The sequence below is a fragment of the Squalius cephalus genome, assembly GCF_949319135.1.
Source record: "Squalius cephalus genome assembly, chromosome: 25".
Taxonomy (NCBI): domain Eukaryota; kingdom Metazoa; phylum Chordata; class Actinopteri; order Cypriniformes; family Leuciscidae; genus Squalius; species Squalius cephalus.
The window spans coordinates 5,901,541-5,924,678 of record NC_137146.1 but is presented as its reverse complement, the minus strand read 5'-3'; the positions used below and the strand labels follow the sequence as shown (position 1 = coordinate 5,924,678).

The 23,138-nt window shown below is 35.6% G+C and overlaps 1 protein-coding gene across 1 annotated transcript; it reads right to left on the bottom strand.

The window, feature by feature from the left end:
• Positions 1-399: 399 nt before the first annotated feature.
• On the bottom strand, positions 400-15,557 carry nrbp2b (nuclear receptor binding protein 2b). The gene is made up of 18 exons (XM_079863351.1): positions 15,433-15,557; positions 8,982-9,104; positions 8,511-8,612; positions 7,877-7,966; positions 7,736-7,776; positions 7,537-7,631; positions 7,305-7,328; positions 6,437-6,514; positions 6,293-6,348; positions 6,085-6,180; positions 4,064-4,196; positions 3,453-3,558; positions 2,864-2,914; positions 2,646-2,781; positions 2,510-2,563; positions 1,659-1,722; positions 769-824; positions 400-587 (listed from the first exon to the last, which is right to left on the bottom strand). Exons 2-18 carry the CDS (start codon positions 9,057-9,059, stop codon positions 504-506), a joined length of 1,344 nt encoding a protein of 447 aa, XP_079719477.1. The 5' UTR covers positions 9,060-9,104; positions 15,433-15,557; the 3' UTR covers positions 400-503.
• Between the last annotated feature and the right edge of the window lie 7,581 nt (positions 15,558-23,138).

Sequence of the window (23,138 nt, the reverse complement as noted above, 5' to 3'; positions counted from 1 at the left end):
ACTTCTGTTGGCGTACTCACGTAGAGTATGTTTTTGACCTCTGTTTTTTTCCGTAGAATTGTGTTTAAGCTGCAAAATGAAGTAGATTGGCAATTTTGAACGTTTTTCTAAACGGATTGTTTTTTCATATCATCTATTGAGCTCTCCACAGCAGACACCTCCTACACCACTCGCAATTCTCTTCTTCAAGAGAGGCAGAATTGCCCTTAAGCCCCTCCACGCATGGGATTGTGGGAAGGACGGTTCCTACAGTGACACCTGGCTGGAAGTGCTGGACGGAGACTCAGGGAGGTAAGCACAATCATCATGGCCCCCTAACCTGTCGTAGAAACCAGTATGCCATGCTCTGCCATCGACCACGCTCTCAATTTCAACTATCCATACTAACTGACAAACTGGATCATTCGTTTCCATTGTCCTTCTCCAATCTATTGGCGGGCCTCCCTCTCTCAGGTTCCACTGGCATGTAAATGCCCGTCACCATGGCAACAGAGCATTGTCATTCATATCGTTGTTGTGGCACTAGCAGATCCACGATGTCGGTTCAAAGCGTCCTCCAAGAACGCCACTATCTTGTCACCATCCTCCTGTGGAAATCGATGGCAAAATGTGGGATTAGGACAAGATGAACAAGAAGTGAACAAAAGTGCTGCTTCTGTGAGTTCTCATTTCATGTTACATTTAAGAAAGGATACTGATATGCTTTTAGATGATGAATATATTGAGGAAGCTTGCAGATATAATGCAGCGTGAGGTTTTTAGTCTCACCTCACTGATGAAGGAATGATGGATAAGTTCATTGACCAAATCTCTGGAACTGTCACCTGAAACGACATAGTATTTTTAAATCTGAACCAATCTCTGAACACCATAACTATACTTACTATAGTCAATATGTTTGATTAATAATAATAATGATAATTGATTAGTGTTTAAATATTTTTAATACTCATTTCAAACCTACTACACAAAATAACAAGGAAATTGAAGAAGTGAAAAGTATTGTATTTTTTCAAACCAATATTATTTATACTATTGTAGTATTTATTCGTATTTTAACTTTTAACTTAGCTTTTATTTTAATTTCCATTTTTGTTATGTGCTTTTGGCATTATTATTTTGTGTAAAATATTTGTACATTTATCTTGAATTATTATTTCTGTCATAGTTTTAGTTTAGTATTTAACTAGTTTAGTTAGTTGCTAAGGCAACATTTCTAATTAAGTTTTTCATCTAATATTTATATATATATATATATATATATATCTTTTTTTTCAGCTTTATAGCAATTGCTGAAAAATTACTGGAAAAAAAGCTTTAGTTAACAATAACAACAGTTTCAAACCCAGTTCTATCAGTCGAAAGACACTAAGGCCTAGTTAGTTTGAATTAAAAAAAATAAGTATCTTGTCTGTATTATACTGTTGTGTTGCTATATATATATATATATATATATATATATATATATATATATATATATATATATATATATATATAGTACATACTGTATACTGTGTGCATTGAAATATTATGTCGCTACTTCATTGTTGTGGGTCATTCACTTTTACCATCTATTGCACTTATATGGTGAAGAAATGATAATGTGAGTTGATTTTGAGAAATCAAAGGTTTATTAGGGTCTTTAAGGTTTCACTCACTTGGCATAATATCACAGCTGAGCTGCCGATGGAGTTTATCATCCAGCTTCAAGAAAAGAGTGAGCTGTGAAAACAGAAATCAGTTCCATTTGCCACAGACACAACAGATGTTGCCATAAGTATTCTTAAACATGAGTATAATAGTTTGCATTATCATTAATAACTATCAAAACAAAGGCAGATGAATCACCAGAGACACAAGAAAGATACTAAACAGAAAATCCCATTCAAATAGCAGCGTCACTGATCAAGACATTTAAACCCTCCTAATGCATTCAGGTCCGTTTTGACAAACCAAAAGTCAAAATCCATAGTTTTTCATACGAAAATGAATATTTGGTTATGTATTAAGACTGTTAAAATACACATCACTGATTTCTTTCTGATTTTTGAATAAAAAATGTGAGATATAACCATTTAACGGTACACTATGTAACTTGTTTTGTTCAAAATAATTCTGAAATTAAAATAAAATGACAGATTAAATTAATGTCTGTTTGTAGATCAAAAGTTCATAGGCCATATAGTCTAAATTTGAAGGAAAGAGGGTTTGAACAAGAACTCCACTTTGCACCTATTGATAATACATTGCAGCATGAAAGGAGATTCAGGCTGTTTATCAACTCTTTTTTTTTTCAAGTAAAAGTGTATACAGGTAAAATGAATATAGTCTGAAACCAGTTCAGAGTAATACTGATGTTTTATAAGCTTATGTTCCACAGGATCCAAACATACCAGGTGTATTGTATTTGCATTACGAGGTTAACTTGAAATTGCTCTTGGGAGAATATTTCTGCTTTAGATAAATATTGTGTCCTAAACACATGTACACAAAACTGTGACAAACTCACATGAGTTTTAGAAGTGTCTTCATTGGACTCCAGGTTACAATGCATCTGTACCACCTAGAACAATGACAACTTAAGATTAAATAAAGAAACACAGTGAACTGAACTATCATAAGTGTCTTTTGATAAGAACACACACCTTCCTGGTTTCTGCCTCTTGAGGCTCAGGCGTGGGGGTCTTCACCGTCTCCACCTGTTCTTGGGACATGGAGAGGGCGCGAGGTACAGGATGGGGTCGAGCGGACGCAAAGTTCATCAGCGGGTAAATGCCATTCCTGGGCAGTAAAATACATATTTATTTATTACGAACCACAAAAGCCACAGGCTACTTTTTAACTTTTATCTGGCAACACTTACTTCACATCCTCTAGAAACTTGTCGAGCTCGAGAGGAGAAACATGAGAATACCTGCAGGACAGGAGAGACCAATCAAAATAATTGATCAAGCAAATATAGTGTCATACTATATATCAAAGTATCATAGTGCTTTTGCAGTATCGTTTAAAAGTTTGAGGCCGGTATGATTTTCAAACGTTTTGAAGTCAACAGTAATATTTTAAAATATTATTACAATTTAAAAAACAGTTTTTCAGTTTGAATATAGTTTCAAACATAATTTATTTCTGTGATCAAAGCTGAATTTTAGGCATCATTCCTCCAGTGTCACATGATCCTAATATGCTGATTTGCTGTTCAAGAAACATTTATTATCAATGTTGAAAACAGTTGTGCTGCTTCCTATTTTTGTAGAAACCTTCATACATTTTTTCTGAATTCTTTGATAAATAGAAAGTTCAAAAGCATTTATTTGAAATTGAAATCTTTTGTAACATTATAAATGTCTTTACTGTCACTTTTGATCAATTTAATATGTTCTTGCTGAATAAAAGTATTAATTTCTTTAAAAAGTCCAAGCTTTTGAGGGGTAATATAAGGTGAGACTTACTTGAGCTGAACGCGGGGACGATCGTCTTTATGAATAATCTCTGCCATGACTCCATTTGGGTCGAATGATTTGGTCTTATCCTCCACACAGTTCTCTGGAAGCATGTCTTTGAACCCAGATCAAATGTGAAAGCAATATTTTGAAAGTTTTATATCAATAATAATAATAATAATCAATTTTGTATTTGACCTGCAATCCAATGAATCTTAAATTTAAGTAATTTAGGTAATCCTTCACAACAAAATATTATTATATATTATTACATGGCACTAAAATAATAGTGGCTCTATGGCTCTAATACTGTGATGATGATTGGTCAATTACAATATACAAATATTATTGTTTTTAATGACCACTAAACTGTAGGCAACTGATTTCCTGCAAGCCAATAAAATAATTTAAACTCAAATAAATCGTTCAGTTCAGTAATATATAGTCAGTTTATCATCTATAAATACATTGTCTATTTGTGAAATTATTAAAATTGTCTCTACAAGTGAGAGAGAATAAATAATAGAAAAAGGTGGCATTTTATTAAAACTATATAATTTTTTTCTGTGCAGTTGCAATCAATACATTCCCATTTTGGATCTATTTTCCAGCACACTTACACTGGTTATTGATGAGACAGTGTGCTGCGAGCAGCTTCAGTGAGTGCACTTCAAACAGCACGCGATGAAACAGCAGGTCATGTGCCGTTGGACGGAGTCTGGGGTTGTGACGCACACACGACTGGGTGAACTCCTGTGAAGCAAGAAAAAGAGAATGACTGCATCCGAAATCGCATACTTCCCTACTATATAGTAGGCGAAAACTGTTTACAAAAGAAGTACATGTCTGAATTCACAGTACTCATAAAAAGTACGGAGACTTTACTATCCCATGAGGCCACGGGAGAGGATTTAAAGGCACTCTATGCAGTTTCCGTTTTTCTCAAACAGCGACCCCTAGAGTCGCTGTGGAGTACTTGTATTTAACGTTACTGTCGTAAATACCACTCACGCAGAGCCGTCTCTGCACTCTTCCGACCGCGCTTTCTTTGTTTTCTTCGTCGACTCTGCCATGATTCACGTCTGAAATGCGTGCTAGTGTTTTCCATAGAGGCTGCTTCATGTGTTGTTGATGTATGTGACGTCGGGCCGTTAAGCAAGTCGTGATTGTCGTGAGATTTGTCGGGGCGCCACCTCTCAAACCTGCATTGCTGGTTTTGCCAGTTGCGTTGCTTCACTTCCATTAATAAATCCTCTCTCGTGGCCTCATGGGATAGTAAAGTGTCCATCGTTTGCAAACTTCAGAATCTCACCAGAAGAAATAGGTCATCCGGGGACTTTTTGCCCACTGTTTTTCGAATACTATGTATTCGGACACACTACTCTTTTGGCGTACATTTTTCGAATACTATATAGTAGGTAAGTGTCTATTCAAGTGTCTATGATATTCTACCCAGCTAATAAAAATATGTTCTAAGAATGTTTTGCTAACGCTCCCGTTAAGTTGACAAAACGTTATTTCGGAATGTTCGCGTAAACTTTTTCAAACGTTTTAAAACCCTTTTTTTTTTGTTATGCGAACATTCCATTTTATGTTCCAAACATTATGGAAAAGTTACTTTCGAATGTTGTCTCAACGTTCTAAACGAAGTAGTAACATTTAAAAATTGCTAGACGAACGTCCAAGTAAAACATCTCAGAAAAAAAAAACGTACCATGACCAATGTATAAATAATGTTTTTGTGCTAACGTTTTGAGAAAATTATTAAAGACCACATAACTTTGAATGAATGTTCTATTAACATTACTGGGAGAATGTTTGCTCATAAGATCTCACTAGATCTAACACAAGTGTTTTTACCTGCTTATCATCAATAGTGGAGCGGCTAAGTGCTTATGTTTGGCAGAATCGTTCAGTTTATGATACAAGCGTGAAAATTGGCATGAGCAGTCTCCATGGGTCACTTGACAAGAAAATTGTCCGAGCCACTTGAAATTTCAAGATGGCGGCCATTTTTCAAGATGGCCGACACCTTAGTGGAGCAGTTAAGTGATATAGTGGTTTATTTGGTGATACAAGCATGAAAATTGGCATGAGCAGTCTCTGATGGTCACTAGACAATAAGCCACCTACAGCTACTTAAAATTTCAAGATGGCGGCCATTTTTCAAGATGGCCACCACCTTAGTGGAGCAATTAGGCTTAAGAAATCATTTAGTTGGTGATACAAGCATGAAAATTGCCATGAGCCTAATTGCTCCACTAAGGTGGTGGCCATCTTGAAAAATAGCCGCCATCTTGAAATTTCAAGTAGCTGTGGGTGGCTTATTGTCTAGTGACCATCAGAGACTGCTCATGCCAATTTTCATGTTTGTATCACCAAATAAACCACTATATCACTTAACTGCTCCACTAAGGTGTCGGCCATATTGAAAAATGAAAAATCTTGAAATTTCAAGTGGCTCGGACAATTTTCTTGTCAAGTGACCCATGGAGACTGCTCATGCCAATTTTCACGCTTGTATCATAAACTGAACGATTATATCACTTAGCCGCTCCACTACAAGTCTAATTACTTAGAAAAGCATCTATCATGCACATTAAACACAAACCCCAAAACAACATCATGCCTGCACACATACCTTCATAAGAGCGTCTTCTAACGATTGGCCCGCATTGGTTATGGCCTCCTTAGACACGACAGAATCCCCATTGGCCTGGATCTCCAACACGGCCATCTGGAGGAATACACTCAAATATTATTGCATGAGGGACTTGGCTCGCTTCAGTGCAATACAGTGCTGTAAGTAATATATAACATTGCCAGGTCATGCTTTGTTGGTATCTCACCTCCAAAGCGCAAATCCCAAAGGAAAAGATGTCAATGGCGTAGTCATCTTCACATGCTAAGAATAGAGAAGGAGATATAAAATATATAAACCGAAAAGTCTACACAAACATCCAGTAGCAAAGTGAAGATGTGGTCACACTCACAGCCGTACTCTGGACTGAAGAAGTGCAGGTTCTTCTTATCATCTCGATTTTGGAGTATTTTACCACGGACTGGGAACACTGGGTAAGAACAGGTGATAACAGTGGGTCAAACTCTCATAAAAATACATTTTCTGCAAAATGTGGGTTTCTAACTTTATTAACTTTTACCCTTTTAAGTCTACTGTATCATGTTTGATTCGCTTCTAAGTTATCAACATGATCTACAACATGCTTTCTATCATCTGATTGATACTTTATACATTTTTAGTATAATTTTAAAAAACAGCCCCTTCAGTTTGTGATACATGTGACTTTTTGCTGTGAAATTTTATTAAGTAAACATAAGAATAACTTTTATATTGTTAGTAATATTTCAAGATACTTGCTTACTGGACTGAAGCAGCTTAGGTTTACTTGATTACCCATACCTAATGTTTTGGAAAAATCATGAAAATGTGAGTTTTAAATTAGGCTTTTGAGGAACATTTATTTGTTCATCTCTTAATCACTATCATTGCATTGCAATATGTTTTTCCCCACACTATAAAATCTACAGAGCTGATCATAAAACTAACATTTAAATATCTTATGATGACATATTTTTGGGAGATATAGAGTCTTCCTCAAGTATGAAAGCCATATTCTCTTATATCATACTAAATAAGCATTAAAAGCCTGATGTATCAAATATGACACTTTTTAATATATATTTTGTCTAAAGGTTTAATAAGCTATTCCATTTCCAGGCTAATAAAAAAAATTCTTGAAAACAAAATGAATATACAACGATATATAAAGTTTTTCTCAGTGTAGTAACATGGTAAATTCATACATATTACATATTACATGAAATGTTAAAATGACTCACCATTTACAAAGAGTCTGTGCCAAACTACAGAGGGGGAGAAAAAGATTTGAAAGAAGACAATGGAGGATGATTACACAGATTTTATTAGCAATAGTGCTCAGTAAATATGGATTCACTTTTTAATAAAAGCAACATTTTTTCAGAAATATTTTTTTCTTAGTAAAACGTTTGACTAAAAAGAGGCTATTTTACTTAGAGGAGAAATAAAGAAAGAGTGCAGGGGAAAATATACCTGATCCAATTTTAATGAGGCCGTTGTGCTGGATGAAGATGGTGTCACATGTGAGGTTGCCGTGAATGATGGGAGGGTCACAGGAGTGCAGGTAACTGATGAGTGGAAGAAGTTGCATGCTTGTTAATGTACAAAATTCCCATGTTTTGAACTCACACAACCTTCAACACAAACACACACAACTGAAAAAGTGTGTCACCTGAGGGCAGAGAGAATCTGTGTACACCAGCGTTTCCAGGCCTGAAATACAGAAATGTAAACACAAAAATCACAATAATAATCATTTACATCATATATTTAGACATCAGTCTCAGGCTTAACATTCTTATGAAAGCCTGACCTTGACATTCATGGTCTTGTGGTTTTTCTTGGTCTTTTTAAGGAACTGTTTTAAGCTGCCAGACGACATGTACTCTGTGATGAACACAACCTGTGAGGGATATAAAAAGAAAGCTATTTTGATATAGTGGCCACTTCAAAAATATATAATGGTGTACATCAAAATCATTCAAGGCTGCATCCAAAATCGCATACTTCCCCACTATACTATCTATAAGTAATTATGTATTCAAAATAAGTATCTACTCAAGAGAGTATGTGATCGCAGACGCAGCCTTGGACTTTTCAGCAATGAATATATTGATTATATTGTTCATGTGGATGAAATCCAAATCTGAACATGTTCATCACAAGCAACAGAACCTGTCACAAGTGGATCTGAGGCAAACATAATGGATTTTATTTGTTTAATATGGTCTTTAAGGTTACATACTAGCTTTGCTATCCATAAAAGTGAAGTATGTATTTTCTGTGCCACTGCACCAAACTGCAAAAATATGGATTGTTTCCCAATAAGTTTATCAAAATGCACTTTCCCATTAAGAGATACTTTGATGTAGTTATTTTACACCGTCAAAATAACATGAAACTATTATAATGAAAAGAATAGTGATACCAGTGTGTGTGTGTGTTACCCGAGCATGATTGTCCCCAATGTCCAGCCAGTATTTGTGAAATTTGATGATGTTAGGATGATCCACCTGCATCAGGTTCTCAAACATCTCCTTCATTTTGTCCTACACAAAATAACAAAAAAAAACAACAACATTTGAGCATGTTAATCATTTTAGCTATTACATAGCTATTCTTGAGCATCAAATCAGCATATTAAAATGATTTCTGAAAGATCATGTGACACTGAAGACTGGAGTAATGATGCTGAAAATTCAGCTTTGATCACAGGAATAAATTACATTTGTAAATATATTCAAATAGAAAAACAGTTATTTTAAGTTGTAATAATATTTCACAATATTACAGATTGCACTGTATTTTGATCAAATAAACATAAGCATAAGATCCTTATGTCAAAAATGTAAAACATTTTACCAACCCCAACATTTTGTACGGTAGTATAAACTGATTTGGTTTGTTTGAGCACTCACCTCCACTGTCTTAAAGACTTTCTTGTCATGGAAGAGAACTTCGTTCCAGACCACCTCCACTCCCTCTTCAGTGTCCATGGCCAGAGAAGCGCTCTCCACTCCAGGAACATTCCCCTGACTCACCTGCAGGGGGAGACAAATCAACACTTTTAACATGCACACTTTACACCTTTTGACCAATGTATTACATTTTTCCTCTTCTCAAGTAACCTAAAAATTCACAATATCCTCATATGAGTACTGGAATTAAATGTTTAGTGTGGGGAAATTATGAGCTGTTGATTTTTAATCTGATGTAACCGATAAGGATTGTGTGTATGTGTGTGTGTTTGTGTGTGTGTGTGTGTGTGTGTGTGTGTGTGTGTGTGTGTGTGTGTGTGTGTGTGTGTGTGTGTGTGTGTGTTTATTAAAAAAATATGTTATTTCATATACATATACATACATATATATATATATATATATATATATATATATATATATATATATATATATATATATATATATATATGAAGAGTTCAGATGCAATAGAAATTTTCTTCTAAAATTAGCATTTTTATCAAGCTTGTATATTTAGGTTCAGTAATTTCACTTTAATGACAATTAATAGGTCATTTTCATTGCCATTTAAGTGAAATAATTGAACATAAACATAAAAGCTTGATAAAAATGATCATTCTAGAAGAAAATTTCAGATGGCACTTAGAGGCTTTTGCATCTGAAGTCTTCATATATATATATATATATATATATATATACTGTATATATATATATACACATATATATACAGTATACACACACACACACATATATTCTTTTCATCAATTAAACAATTTTTGTGTAAGTCAATGTCAATTAAGTTAGAACTTAACTTAAATTAAATATCAGTTTTATTTGTATTTTTATATAAATGTTTTACTATTTTTACATCTCATTTGCTGTCAATTATGTTTACACTTATTAACTTAAATATCACATATAAATCAGCATCAACCATTAAAACCCCATATTTGTTGACCACTATTTGTTTGGACATCCATTTCTTTTGTAAAAAAAACCCTTTTCAAATCAAAATTTGAAAGTATAATTTGTCAGACTGAATTGAAAGGCATCTTTTGTGATTTTCAGAGAGAGCGTGTTGAATTGGGATTTGGATTAGAGCCAGAGCCAGAGAGAGAGAGAGAGAGAGAGAGAGAGAGAGAGAGAGAGACTGAGACTGTGAGAGAGAGAGAGAGAGAGAGAGAGAGAGAGAGAGAGAGAGAGAGAGAGAGAGAGAGAGAGAGAGAGAGAGAGAGAGAGAGAGAGAGAGAGAGATTAGACATGATGCCAGAGAGACATACAGAGGAGGATCGTGCTGAGAGAGGGATAATGACTGAGGAGATGAGACGAAGAGAGCAAAGCGTCCGTCCGCACTTGTATGACTAATAAGTGTGTGCTGTCTGCTTTGTGTATCTCACTGCTGTCAGACAGACACAGCTCAGCTTTAAACACTTTAGCTGAACATCTCCAGCCTTCCGCCTCTAATGCATGTCAATGCACTCTTCTCATGTGTCAGCCACGTCACATAAAATAACTACACTCTGGCTGCTATAGCTTTACATTGTCGGTAATGCATCACACTTTGACATCAATAAATTGCATTTTAAAATATATTAAATTAAAAATAGTTCTTTAAAATTCACAGTATTACTGTTTTTACTGTATTTTGATTAAATAAATGCAGACTTGGTGATTAAGAGAGACTGACCCAAAACTTTTAAATGGTAGTGTAGATGCAAAAAGTATGATATTAGTGGTTAAATTAAATTCAAGATCAAGACTAGACAGAACCACATTGCATGCACGTTGCAATCCGAGTTGTTTGATTGAGGTCACCTCTATTAGATGTGTTACGGTACACCTCTTTCTGACTGGCACTTGGAGGCAAGCTGTTTCTAGAGATATGACTGGATCAAAAGTGTTTATTGCAGGCAAATGGCAGAATCGTTGGGTATCTTAACACACCATATGCATAAATTCAGGCTAATTTTATTTATTCAAGATATTAGGTTTATTATATGTAGAGGATGACTCATATCTGTATTCTAGTACACTGGTGATCATTCAAACCATGCTGAAATGATCCCTTCTCAGTATCATCATACACTTGTTGTGGTTAATAATGTGATTATAGTTGTGGAGGAACTGTGCAGCCTTCACTAGAGCCTTTGAGTCATCAGCTGGGAATCAAGCCAAGCGCTCAAAACACTGCGATATATCAGCCTCACCAAATACATAAGGATGCAGACGTGCTTTTCCTGTAGCTTTCTGATGGTGGTAACCACGAGGTTGTGGCTTTAACCGTTTGGAACCAGTACCGAAGTCCTAGAGGAATATTTTCTTGATACATTATGTTATGGAGAATGCCAGATTCTATGTAAACTTGAGTCTATCAAGATGGAGAAAAATATACCGCTCTACAGAAGAAGAAAAAAAAGACATTTCTCTTTATATGTGCTTCAATCAATCTGCAACCAGCCAATCTTTTGATCAAAAATAAAATATAAACAAATAAAAAGATCAGGCTTATGAGATATCTACTATTTTTGTGTATCTCAGAAAAAATTGGTTCTGATAATTAATAAATATGAATAATAGATAACAAATATGAATAATAACAATAAATCAATATATAAGTTATATATATATATATATATATATATATATATATATATATATATATATATATATATATATATATATATATATATGCACACTCACCTAAAGGATTATTAGGAACACCTGAAACTATAATGAAACACCTTCAATTTCTCATTAATGCAATTATCTAATCAACCAATCACATGGCAGTTGCTTCAATGCATTTAGGGGTGTGGTCCTGGTCAAGACAATCTCCTGAACTCCAAACTGAATGTCAGAATGGGAAAGAAAGGTGATTTAAGCAATTTTGAGCGTGGCATGATTGTTGGTGCCAGACGGGCCGGTCTGAGTATTTCACAATCTGCTCAGTTACTGGGATTTTCACGCACAACCATTTCTAGGGTTTACAAAGAATGGTGTGAAAAGGGAAAAACATCCAGTATGCGGCAGTCCTGTGGGCGAAAATGCCTTGCTGATGCTAGAGGTCAGAGGAGAATGGGCCGACTGATTCAAGCTGATAGAAGAGCAACTTTGACTGAAATAACCACTCGTTAAAACCGAGGTATGCAGCAAAGCATTTGTGAAGCCACAACACGCACAACCTTGAGGCGGATGGGCTACAACAGCAGAAGACCCCACCGGGTACCACTCATCTCCACTACAAATAGGAAAAAGAGGCTACAATTTGCACAAGCTCACCAAAATTGGACAGTTGAAGACTGGAAAAATGTTGCCTGGTCTGATGAGTCTCGATTTCTGTCAGAATTTCTCTCAGAAAAAAATTGGTTCTGATAATAAATATGAATAATAGATACTAAATATGAAGAATAACAATAAATCAAAATATAAGTTTTATATATATATATATATGAAAAACATATTTTAAAAAACTACTGGTTACTGGTTACATTATTTAATTTGATTTGTAAAATGTGAAAAAAATTAAATTCTATATCAATATTTTTTTTTTAAACTACATAAAGTATATGTATTATATGCAAAACTATTTTAGTAAAATTATATAATATAATAAAATCAAAATGATTAGGACATATTTACTTGTTTATATTCAGGTTTTAAAGTTAAAAGTGTCATTTCTTTTGAATCTTAAAGGCTTTCTGGGTACCAGTGGGCTGATCCTAAAACGCAAAGAAAGAAGTGCAGTAATAACCGCCAGTCTGAGCCCTGATTTAAATGGATTACCCACAATCCTTTGGTCTTGTATGGCATGTTGCCTGCAACAGGGTTTCACCTGCGGTCAAGAGGTTACTGGGGCTGAGGTGGGGTTTAATACATGTTGGAATGCAATAGAGGATTTATGGAAACTTCGATGAAACTAGTCCTCTTTTTAATTCTCTTAAAGGCTAACAAACAATAAACAAAGCATATTTTGTACAGGCAGAATAAATAGACAGAAAAATACTTTTTTCACAAGCAGCCATTACTAAAATAGACATCATGCACAAAAAAGCATAAAGATAATTGTTGGCATGCAAGAGTAAAGTTCCCTACTGTGCTGCTTCAATACAACAGTATAATTTTAGCTATAATTACACCTGTCTTCTTTAACACATTAACCCACACAAATCTATTCTCAGAGTTATAAAAGCATTAAGTCTCTTTATACCATGGTCTGGGTGAATACTCGATTCTGATTGGCTGCAGGGTGTCCGTTACAAAGTGATAATGTACACCTAGGAAAGGCAAAGGCGTCGTCAATTTGCCTGATGACAGTTCTAAATGATTGCGCTGGCTCAAACTCACTGATCAACTGCTGCGGTCGGGTCGCTGTGGCCACGTTGCTTGGCAACGCCTGTATACGGGAGATATTAAATAGTGCGCTCGACTTAATAAATAAAAAACCCTCACGATTTTTACTCTAAAACACATTAAAGTATTATTAATTGATTAAATATTTCTTTCTTTCGTAAGTGACCATGGTATAAGCGGGTTAATGCCCTTCGAGGTGTCCATTGTCAGGTATACGCTGATTTCACGCAGCCGCCATTTTGAAATCGAAAGTGAGGCTCCGGTGGGAAAAACCCCGGAAGTAAAGATAAACAACAATGCCTTTGGACTACCAACCTGAAGCTGCGGCCGCGATTTACACTATTTGATGTTAATATCCAGTATAGGATATGTATATAGTTCATTCCTGCTTCTTTTTTTACTTTCTGAATTATATAAAAAAATATTTTATTTATAAATGAATTTCACTGTATATAGTCTAAAGTATATAATAAATATATGTACATTTTTAGAATTGACACAACATCATTAAACACAACAATACGCCATCGCATTCACGACTCTCCTGTGATTAAAGGCGACACTTCCGGTTTTCTTCCCACCGGAGTCTCGCTTTCGATTTCAAAATAACGGCTGCGTGAAATCAGCGTATTAATGGACTTCGGCGGAGGCAACCGTCCGACGCGGCGGAGGCAACCACGCATTAATACCTGATAATGGACACCTCGTCGGGCATTAACCCTTACATATTCTCACTGTTTTTGCTGCACTAACATTTTTTTATGATAGTTGATTCTGATTGATTAGGAACTTAATAAAGCAAAAATAGGCCAACATCAAAGATGTGCATTCATTATGCATTTGTATAAAAGCACAATAATGTATGAAACTGATGTTATTTAATGCACTATATTTTTTTCTAATTTCTAATGTACAATTATACAGCAATCAGTTCCAATCCTGGAATATGATTGGCTGATCGGCGTTGCAAGAGTGCTGATACTGTGACTTTTCACTGTTTTCACAGATTTTTCACTCAATTTGTCCGTGTTTGCTCGTTCCAGACAGATCGTCAGTCTATGTATTAGTGGTAAGGATTTTTAAATTACGCTTTCTGTAGTTACATCATTATGCCTGTAGGTGGCGACAAGCAACTGTCTTTCAGAGTGAGTCGTTTAATTCATTCATTCAACTGATTCGTTCAAAACCACTGATTCATTCAGGAATGAATCAAGTGCCTGTCATTATGAGTTAGTCATTGAATCATTCACTCGTCTTTTAATTGCACATTCCGATTTGGCTTCTTTTGGAACTATTTTCATTGGCGATGCAAAAATCGACTAACTTTATAGTATAAAATGCAAGTTATTCATTATGAACTTCTTTATTTAACTGTTGTATAAAAGTAATATCACAATCAAACATTGCTGCTTTTGGTCTGATTGTTAGAATCGCTTGTTTGATAAATCCTTACGTAATTATGACAGGCACAGCTTTCTAGTATACTCGATTCTGATTGGTCAAGTGCGAAACTGAGTTCAAATAGTAGTGTATTTGACCTGATAAACCGTAATCCTTTACAAGTTTCATATCTCTCTTATAACTGTGTGTGTCTTCTAACACAATAGAACTTAAACTAAAATATTTAATGTACATTTAAATACTTATTTGGTAAATAGCCACATAAAAAGGATAATGTATAGTCATTGATGTTCCTTCAGGAGTTTTATTCTGCTTTGCATCAGGGCCAGAATCATTCTGTCTGGGTTTATTTTCGCTGACTGTGAATTACCCCTTACATAATTTCAAATTGCATAATGCGATCTATCATCACGGTAAGAATGTTTCTTTATCAACTTTTTCCATCGCTGTTGCAAACCTGCACTATACCTTTCAGTTTTTGCTTTAAAATCACAGATGGATGAGGTTAAAAATAGCTCAGTGTAATCTCACATGCAGCCACTGTTCTGCGGGCCACTTTCCGCCAGTGTCACGTCTGGTGTACGTGTGTATGTGAAAAGGTGAAAGAGCTTTTTTGGATAAGGGACGGTGTCCTCATGCTGACCTCTAAATCCAGACACTGCTGTCAAATCTGTCCCTCTTTCAACAAGAAAACAGCCCTGGGCTCATCCCTGGACTCAAGAGGTTAGTCTGGGTTAAATCTGGATCATGTGTGGCTGGATTTTTAACCTAATCAGAAACCAACGGGGAAAAAATAAATCATAAGTGCACCATTTCCTTTTTATGATATATGGCATAATTGAAAAAGGTTACAGAGAGTAAAATCACAGAATGTGCTGGCCCTTATATAACTCACTGCCACAATGCAAGGACGTCTTGTTCTGGATGGTTGCTAGGGCTTTGCTAGATTATTGCTGAATTACCAGGCAATACCAGGCTTTGCAGACCAACCAGTAAATAAAAAGAGGTTGAAACAATGGAAGAATTGTTCTGAAATAAGAAAAAACAGCTCTATTGTTCCAGGAGCCAACAGTTGCAGAAATGCTTGGCATGCATTTGCTTAATCGATTGGACAGATGTTTAAAGTACACATGAACTGTGATTGTACTTCAAACATGCACAGGTACTGTACATCAAAAATCTTCTAATAATGAGTCTCTGGTGAACTGAACAAGAGTAAAATGTGAGCTGTAATTAATATCAAACATTAGACATTAAATTAATTACATAAATGTATGTAAAACAGGACATTAAAAGTACTATACTCACACATGAACTATTTTTAAAATAGTCAATATCACAGTCTAGCAAGAGTGTAAAACAAACTACACTCGCTGAATAGATTTCATTGGAGAAGTTATGTAAGACTCAAAGGTCGATGTGTCTGTGTGCATAGCAGGACACTAACCCAACTCACATTTGGTCAAATATTTACTAATCTCCTTTAACCACTCGTTAGGGAAATACTGAAACAGTACTGCAGAATTAAAATACTACAAAGAAACAAATCAAATGCATTTAGATTGTCACTGTTAAAGACTCCTACTCTCCTTTTGTACCACTGAGTTGAGTTTTAGGGTCAGACAGAGCAAATTATAAGCATTGAGTGGATTTAACACGTTAGCTATTGGATTATTGCAAAGCTTTTATTTTAATCTACTGTCAAATTTCATGTTCAGTTGGTGTATATCTTATTGGTGTTTATCTGTAATGTATATAACCCCTGTGAACAAGAGATTAGGGTTGAACTTTCTGAACTATACCATCAATCTGTATTGAGAAAACACAAGGACACAACAAATCAAACATTGATTAATCAAACTGGGATCATCATAAATTATTAAATTAACAAAAACCTGCAGAGAATATACCAGGTATATATTGAAACTGAATAGAAAAATCAATAGATAAAATGAAAATTGCATTTAATTTTAATAATTTGTTAAAAAATAACTTTCCAATGTTATCATTTTGTTATGAATTGCTAGATTGAATTGTATTATCAATGTATATACATTGCTATTAATTATTTTTGATTATCAAATTGTAGACTCCTTTATCAATTTATCAATAATCATGAATAATTAATTCATTTGATTTATCAATTTATTCATTGTTTTACTGATGTCTTAAATATCTGTAGAACTATCTAAAAAAGGTCAATGACTGTGAAACCCTTCAAAGTAAATTCTTGCCCCATTTCCTGGGAATTTTCTGTAGAATTCAGAGAACACATTCAACACATTCTAAGAAAAAGAGATCATTAAAAATGAAAGCTGAATTTAAAAGGTAAATAAATGCATCCTAGACAACTGAGAGCAATATTGTGAATCCCTTCCAACAGTCATTAATGGCATCTGCGGTTCTGAAAGAAGCATTAATATGTTCTTGCAAAACAGACCTTTAATATAAAAAAGCTCTATAAAGAGACTAATTACTACCCAGTGCATTACCTAACCAAAGCTGTGAAAAAGAGAAAACACATAAATAGCAGTAGGAAATTATAAAGGTCATGAAAAGTACTAGTGAAACAAACAATAATCAATATGTGTTCATATGCTTTAGTATTAGAATAGGAGATAAATAAAGACACTGTAATTGTGTTTCTGACATGCCATTTCCTGCACTTTCCTGGACGAACTCAGGCAATGAAAAACAATCCAAGTGTGAATTTCCTGCTGCGTCCACAAAAATCCAAACATCATGTCCTCAACATCCATTTGTGAAGAAAAACACTGACAATCTGCTTTCATAATGCAGAACTATCTGTTCCTGTAAATATTTATTCTTAGTATTGATTTATGTTTGTCCTGTATGCATTATTCACGTCTTCGGAAGACTGAAAAACCAAAGACTTCAGAAAGAATTTCTGAAAATGTACTTTCAAATCATTTCTCAGTGGTAGAAATAGTTATTGAAGGTTACATGTCAAAGCATACAATAATAAAATTACTTCCTGATGATTTCAAATGCAAACTGTGATGTTTTTATGCATTTTAGAAGTCATAAATCTGCTGAATTTAGTATTGGTAAAGCTGATGAGAGACATTTGAATGGCTATCTTCAATACCATTAGTGGGGAATGTGAAATAGTGAGCTGTTCCTTTAATTAACACAAGTGGAGAGCGCTGCTTGTTCAGCTGACAGCTCCAGAGGGATCGAAGCTCATGGTGTGTGTTGGCGACAGTGTCTACTCTAGTGCACCTGTCTGACTGATCTTCACCCCACAACATTCATGTGTAACTCCATTCCCATTGTAATGCAAGACAATAGCCCTATTCGCACGGGATAAGTATTACCTGGTGACCTCTAGTCATTTGTAATAATTGCGGAGGTTGCCTGTGATAATATTAATCCTGTGGGAATCGGCGTCTCTTTAATTTGGCGGGATCGTTTATTAATTTATTCAAGGTTTTTGTTTCCTGTGCGCTTTTTTTATCCATCTTTCGCGAAGAATGGAGGTTGTGTTGGAGTGTTTTGATAGTATTTTGGGTGCTGGGTCATATCATATACAGCATACAACTATACAATTTGCAGAAAGAAAAGCTGAAAACCATCAGAAGAGCAAAAACTAAAAGAATGATTAGATGGAGATGGATGACATGTATAGCACATGCGGTAAGGAACATTCTTCTGTTTATGATATATCATTCAGCTAGACCTATATAACGACAAGACATTTCCAAGCAAAAGCCTATTGCCATCATATCCGGGAGATAAGTCATGCAGTAAATTCGAGTAAAATCACAGGCTTCGCTTATCCCGTGCGAATGCGCCACACGAAATTTAGATGTGGGCGGGTAATTTCTAAATCACACGAGGTCCCCAGATAATACTAATCCAGTGTGAATAGGGCTAATGAAACTTTCACTGTGGATTAAACATTTAATATACTGTGCCTTGATGAAAACCAGTCTGGCTTGAAAAGCGGATACTCCACGGAGAACGCCCTACTGACTGTTGCTGATCTTTCAAGGTTTTATTCATGGAGAGGAAGGGTGTCTGAGTCACATCAGCTGGGGTGCCTCAAGGTTCAGTGCTCGCTCCTCTTCTTTTCTCCATTTACACAACCTCACTTGGCACAATCATAAAGGCACATGGCTTCTCCTATCACTGCTATGAAAATGATCTGCCTGCCTTTCAGTTGGATGAAGGAGCGTCATCTGCAGCCTTGCAAAGACAAAGCTCCTTGTAATCCCTGCAAACCCATCAGTTGACCACAACGTCATTGTGCAACTGGGATCCACGACACTAACACCAACCAGGACAGCAAGGAACCTGAGGATGGTGTTTGGCGACTAGCTGAGCTTTTCCACCCACATCTCAACAACGGCCCAGTTATGCAGGTTTGCACTCTACAACATCAGGAAAACCAGACCCTTCCTGTCAGATAACACGGCACAGCTAGTTGCCCAAGTGCTTGAAATTTCAAGACTGGAATGCTGTACTAGCGGGCCTTCCAACCAGCATGATTAAGCCTTAGCAGGTGATCCACAACATGGCAGCACGTCTAGTCTTCAATCAGTCAAAGAGATCCCACCTCCTGATCTCACTCCACTGGCTCCCAGTTGTGGCCAGAATCAAGTTTAAAAGTTTTAAAGGGATACTCCACTTTTTTTGGAAATAGGCTCATTTTACAACTCCCCCAGAGTTAAACAGTTGAGTTTTACCGTTTTCGAATCCATTCAGCCGAACTCCGGGTCTGGCGGTACCACTTTTAGCATAGCTTAGCATAGATCATTGAATCGGACAAGACCATTAGCATCTCTCTCAAAAAAATGACCAAAGAGTTTCGATATTTTTCCAATTTAAAAAATAAATATTAGTTAATGAAAATAGCTCGGTGGACTATAGGGTCGATTATTTTCAGGCGCTGCGTCATATCATTACGCCTGCTGCACCCATGGTACGGCAGCAAAGTTTCTTGATTATTACGCAGGAATGAGAGTATAGTTCCTAGCCATATCAGCCTAGAAAATCGCAACTTTTCATTTTCCGTCGGTCTTAGTACACGATGTAACTACAGAAGAGTCAAGTTTTAAATAGGAAAAATATCGAAACTCTTTGGTCATTTTTTTGAGAGAGATGCTAATGGTCTTGTCCGATTCAATGGTCTATGCTAAGCTATGCTAAAAGTGGTACCGCCAGACCCGGAGTTCGGCTGAATGGATTCGAAAACGGTAAAACTCAACTGTTTAACTCTAGTTGCAAAATGAGCCTATTTCCCAAAAAAGTGGAGTATCCCTTTAAGGGTGGCTTTCAGGACTACTACTGGAGCAGCTCCTCCGTCCCTACCTCTACCCACTACAACAAATGTACGCTCCCTCCCTCTCGCCAGCTCAGGTCACAAAATGAGCGACGCCTTGTTGATCCCTCACAATGAGGCAAAAAATCACTCTCCAAAACTTTCACCCTATCTGGAATGAGCTGCCAACCTCCACCCGAACTACTGAGGACATCACATCCTTCAAGAAGCAGCGGAAGACACACCTCTTCCACAAGCACTTAACAGCCCACACTCTTAAACCAATGCATGCACACACAAATTATACAAAAAATAAATAATAATCTTCTCTGCATTTCTTGTCCTCTCTAGCTGGTTTCCTAATCTAGTTGTCTAATAAACCTGCCATTGTGCACTACAACGATTCTTGGCTCTTTGATGAGTGCTTTGTTCCTGTTTTGTAAGTCACTTTGGATAAAAGTGTCTGCAAAATGCTTAAATGTTATGTTTTAATTACAACTTTTTTACAGTGTGGGGTCCAAATAGAACATCTGGATATTTTATTTATTTAAACCTAAAAAATAAAAGCTTTTAAAGGTTTAAACATTTAAAACTTAAAAATATGTTTTCAAATGATAATGCCCAGCATGATAGCAACTACCAGTGATGTAAGTGTACATTGATAGGCCGAATGCATGCCATTCAAAACAGTGGCAACTGACATATTTATTCAAAAATATGTACGAACAAGGAAAACGGTGATAGATAGCATTTACCAGTCCCTTTGACTGCAGAGTTGTGTTCTTTTCTCAGCCTTGATTTATTGCACTGCTAGTTGTTGTAGCTTTCGTCTCTTAGCCCTCCTTTTTGCTCTTTCAATTGCATAACTTATACGTCTATATTCCATAGCCACTATCACGAAACACAACAAAAACACAGCTCCAATCATGGCATCCTCCATCCTCCAGTTGTTGATGTTGTTGAATGCTACGCTTGAATGACGTCGCTGTCAGCCGGCTTACGTCTCTTCAGAGTTCCTACCGGCAGTGTGAATGAAACGGGGAAAATGGCCCTCAGGGAAAATGTAGTTATTTTAAGAACTGTTTACTGAAAGGTTCTTTGGGAAACCAAAAATGGTTCTTCTATGGCATTGCTGCAAAAAAAAACATTTTAGAACCTTTATTTTTGAGTACTATACAATCATCTATATCATATCATATCATATATGGTATATGTCGCATCTGTAATGCCATGAAAGATCTATCAATACTAACAGAGTCAGACACCCTAATGCTAAGTCTCCAGTCATGGCTGATTACTGCTCCAAGTAACGTAATGGGAAAGCATCACTCAAGCAGAAGGATAGTGTGGTATCAGAACATCTAAGTGCTTCTGCATTAGTGTGCTATGAGTTTCTAACGTAGCTGAGCTGACACAATCCTCTTGCTTCAAACTAGTCAAACTGGGTCTAGACTGTCTAACTCTGCAGGAATTTGATACTTCGATAATTGTGGATGAAAGCAGATGTTCTTTAGATCACTGACATAAGAACTTACAAATATCTTCAGGGTGGAAAATGTGCATTTCTGTGTGTGCAGACACCCTTATTCATGGTCGGTTGATCATTTAATAATTAAACAAGTTGTATGTCATCATGCATGCCTTTCTCTTGACGCTACAGAACAAAAATCAGTTCATCTAGTGTGCTGAACTCTTTCCAAGAGAACCCGGAGGCTTTTTCTGGTTCTATTTTAGAAAGAGGAAATGTCTGCGTTTCTGTGTTTCGAAGGCAAATATGCAAGCTTTAAAATAAGTACTGTAATAAGAGTTGATGTATCTATGAAGAGAAACCCAGACTAGCATTTCCACCAAAATGCATACTTTTTCGAAGTGGTCATTCACCTACAGTACAATGCTAAATTGAAGCATGGTTTAATAAAACTGGCTGTTCACAGCACTACTTTACTACTACCCACTTGCCAATGAATTGAAAAGCAGCATTAAGGGAGGGTCAAACTAATGCACTCGACTCAGCAATTTAAATGATGAGAAAGCGTGAAAGCTTGTGATAACCTTCAGTAAGTCCTTATCTTGTTATCTGCACTAAACTTTTAATGTCTGAAGAGACAAATTAGACGAAATTATTTCTGACACTCTAATGAGACATTCAATATGCTTGTTTGTGTTTGTTATTCTCTTAACACTTTACAATAAGGTTTTACTAGTTAACATGAAGCAATAATGAATTGCACTTCTACAGCATTTATTAATCTTAATGTTAATTTCAGCATTTACTAATACATTATTATAATCAAAAGTTGTATTTGTTAACATTAGTTGATGCACTGTGGAGTAACATGAACAAACAATGAACAGATGTATTTTTATTAACTATAACGTTAACAAAGATTAAAAAATACAGTAACAAATGGATTGCTCATGTTAGTTAATACATTAACTAATGTTAATAAATGAAACCTTATTGTAAAGTGTTACCGTTATTCTGTTTATTTTAACCTACATTGAAGTCTTCATGCAATATATAAATTAAATAAATATGAATTAAGATAGATTTGTATTCATATTTATCTCATATATTTCATATATATACAGTGTATATATATATATATATATATATATATATATATATATATATATATATATATATATATATATAGGCCTACATTGTGATCTGCCTACCTACACAACATTCACGGCTGTCATAACAAGCGGCTTACTCGGGCATCAAGTTGCCTACACAAAAAACTGCATTTTTGAGCAGCATCGTGAGCTACCTACCTAGACGTGGTGGTAATGCACCTTTAAGTTGGTTTAACCAACATAGTGGATTTTATGGTACTAAATTATATTCAAGCAGTAGTTATACTCCATTTATTCACTTTTTGAGCATAGACCTGAAAATGAAATTTCAAACTTAAGCGGTCATAAATCTTGAATGCTTTGGAGAAAAGGCTTAAGTTTGGTCTCTTTTTAAATACGACACCTGGCAGTTATTGTTGAAGTTTAAAAAGTTTTTTTTAAAAGTGAACTTGAAAAAGGTTTTACATTTATTGTTATGAAAAATG

Coding starts and splice junctions, on each gene's coding strand:
- nrbp2b (XM_079863351.1), bottom strand. CDS start 9,059: ATGGACACTGAAGAGGGAGTGGAGGTGGTCTGGAACGAAGTTCTCTTC. Junction 7,777..7,876: donor ACAAGACCATGAATGTCAAG/GTCAGGCTTTCA, acceptor TCTGTATTTCAG/GCCTGGAAACGCTGGTGTAC. Junction 2,564..2,645: donor AAGAGGCAGAAACCAGGAAG/GTGTGTGTTCTT, acceptor TCATTGTTCTAG/GTGGTACAGATGCATTGTAA.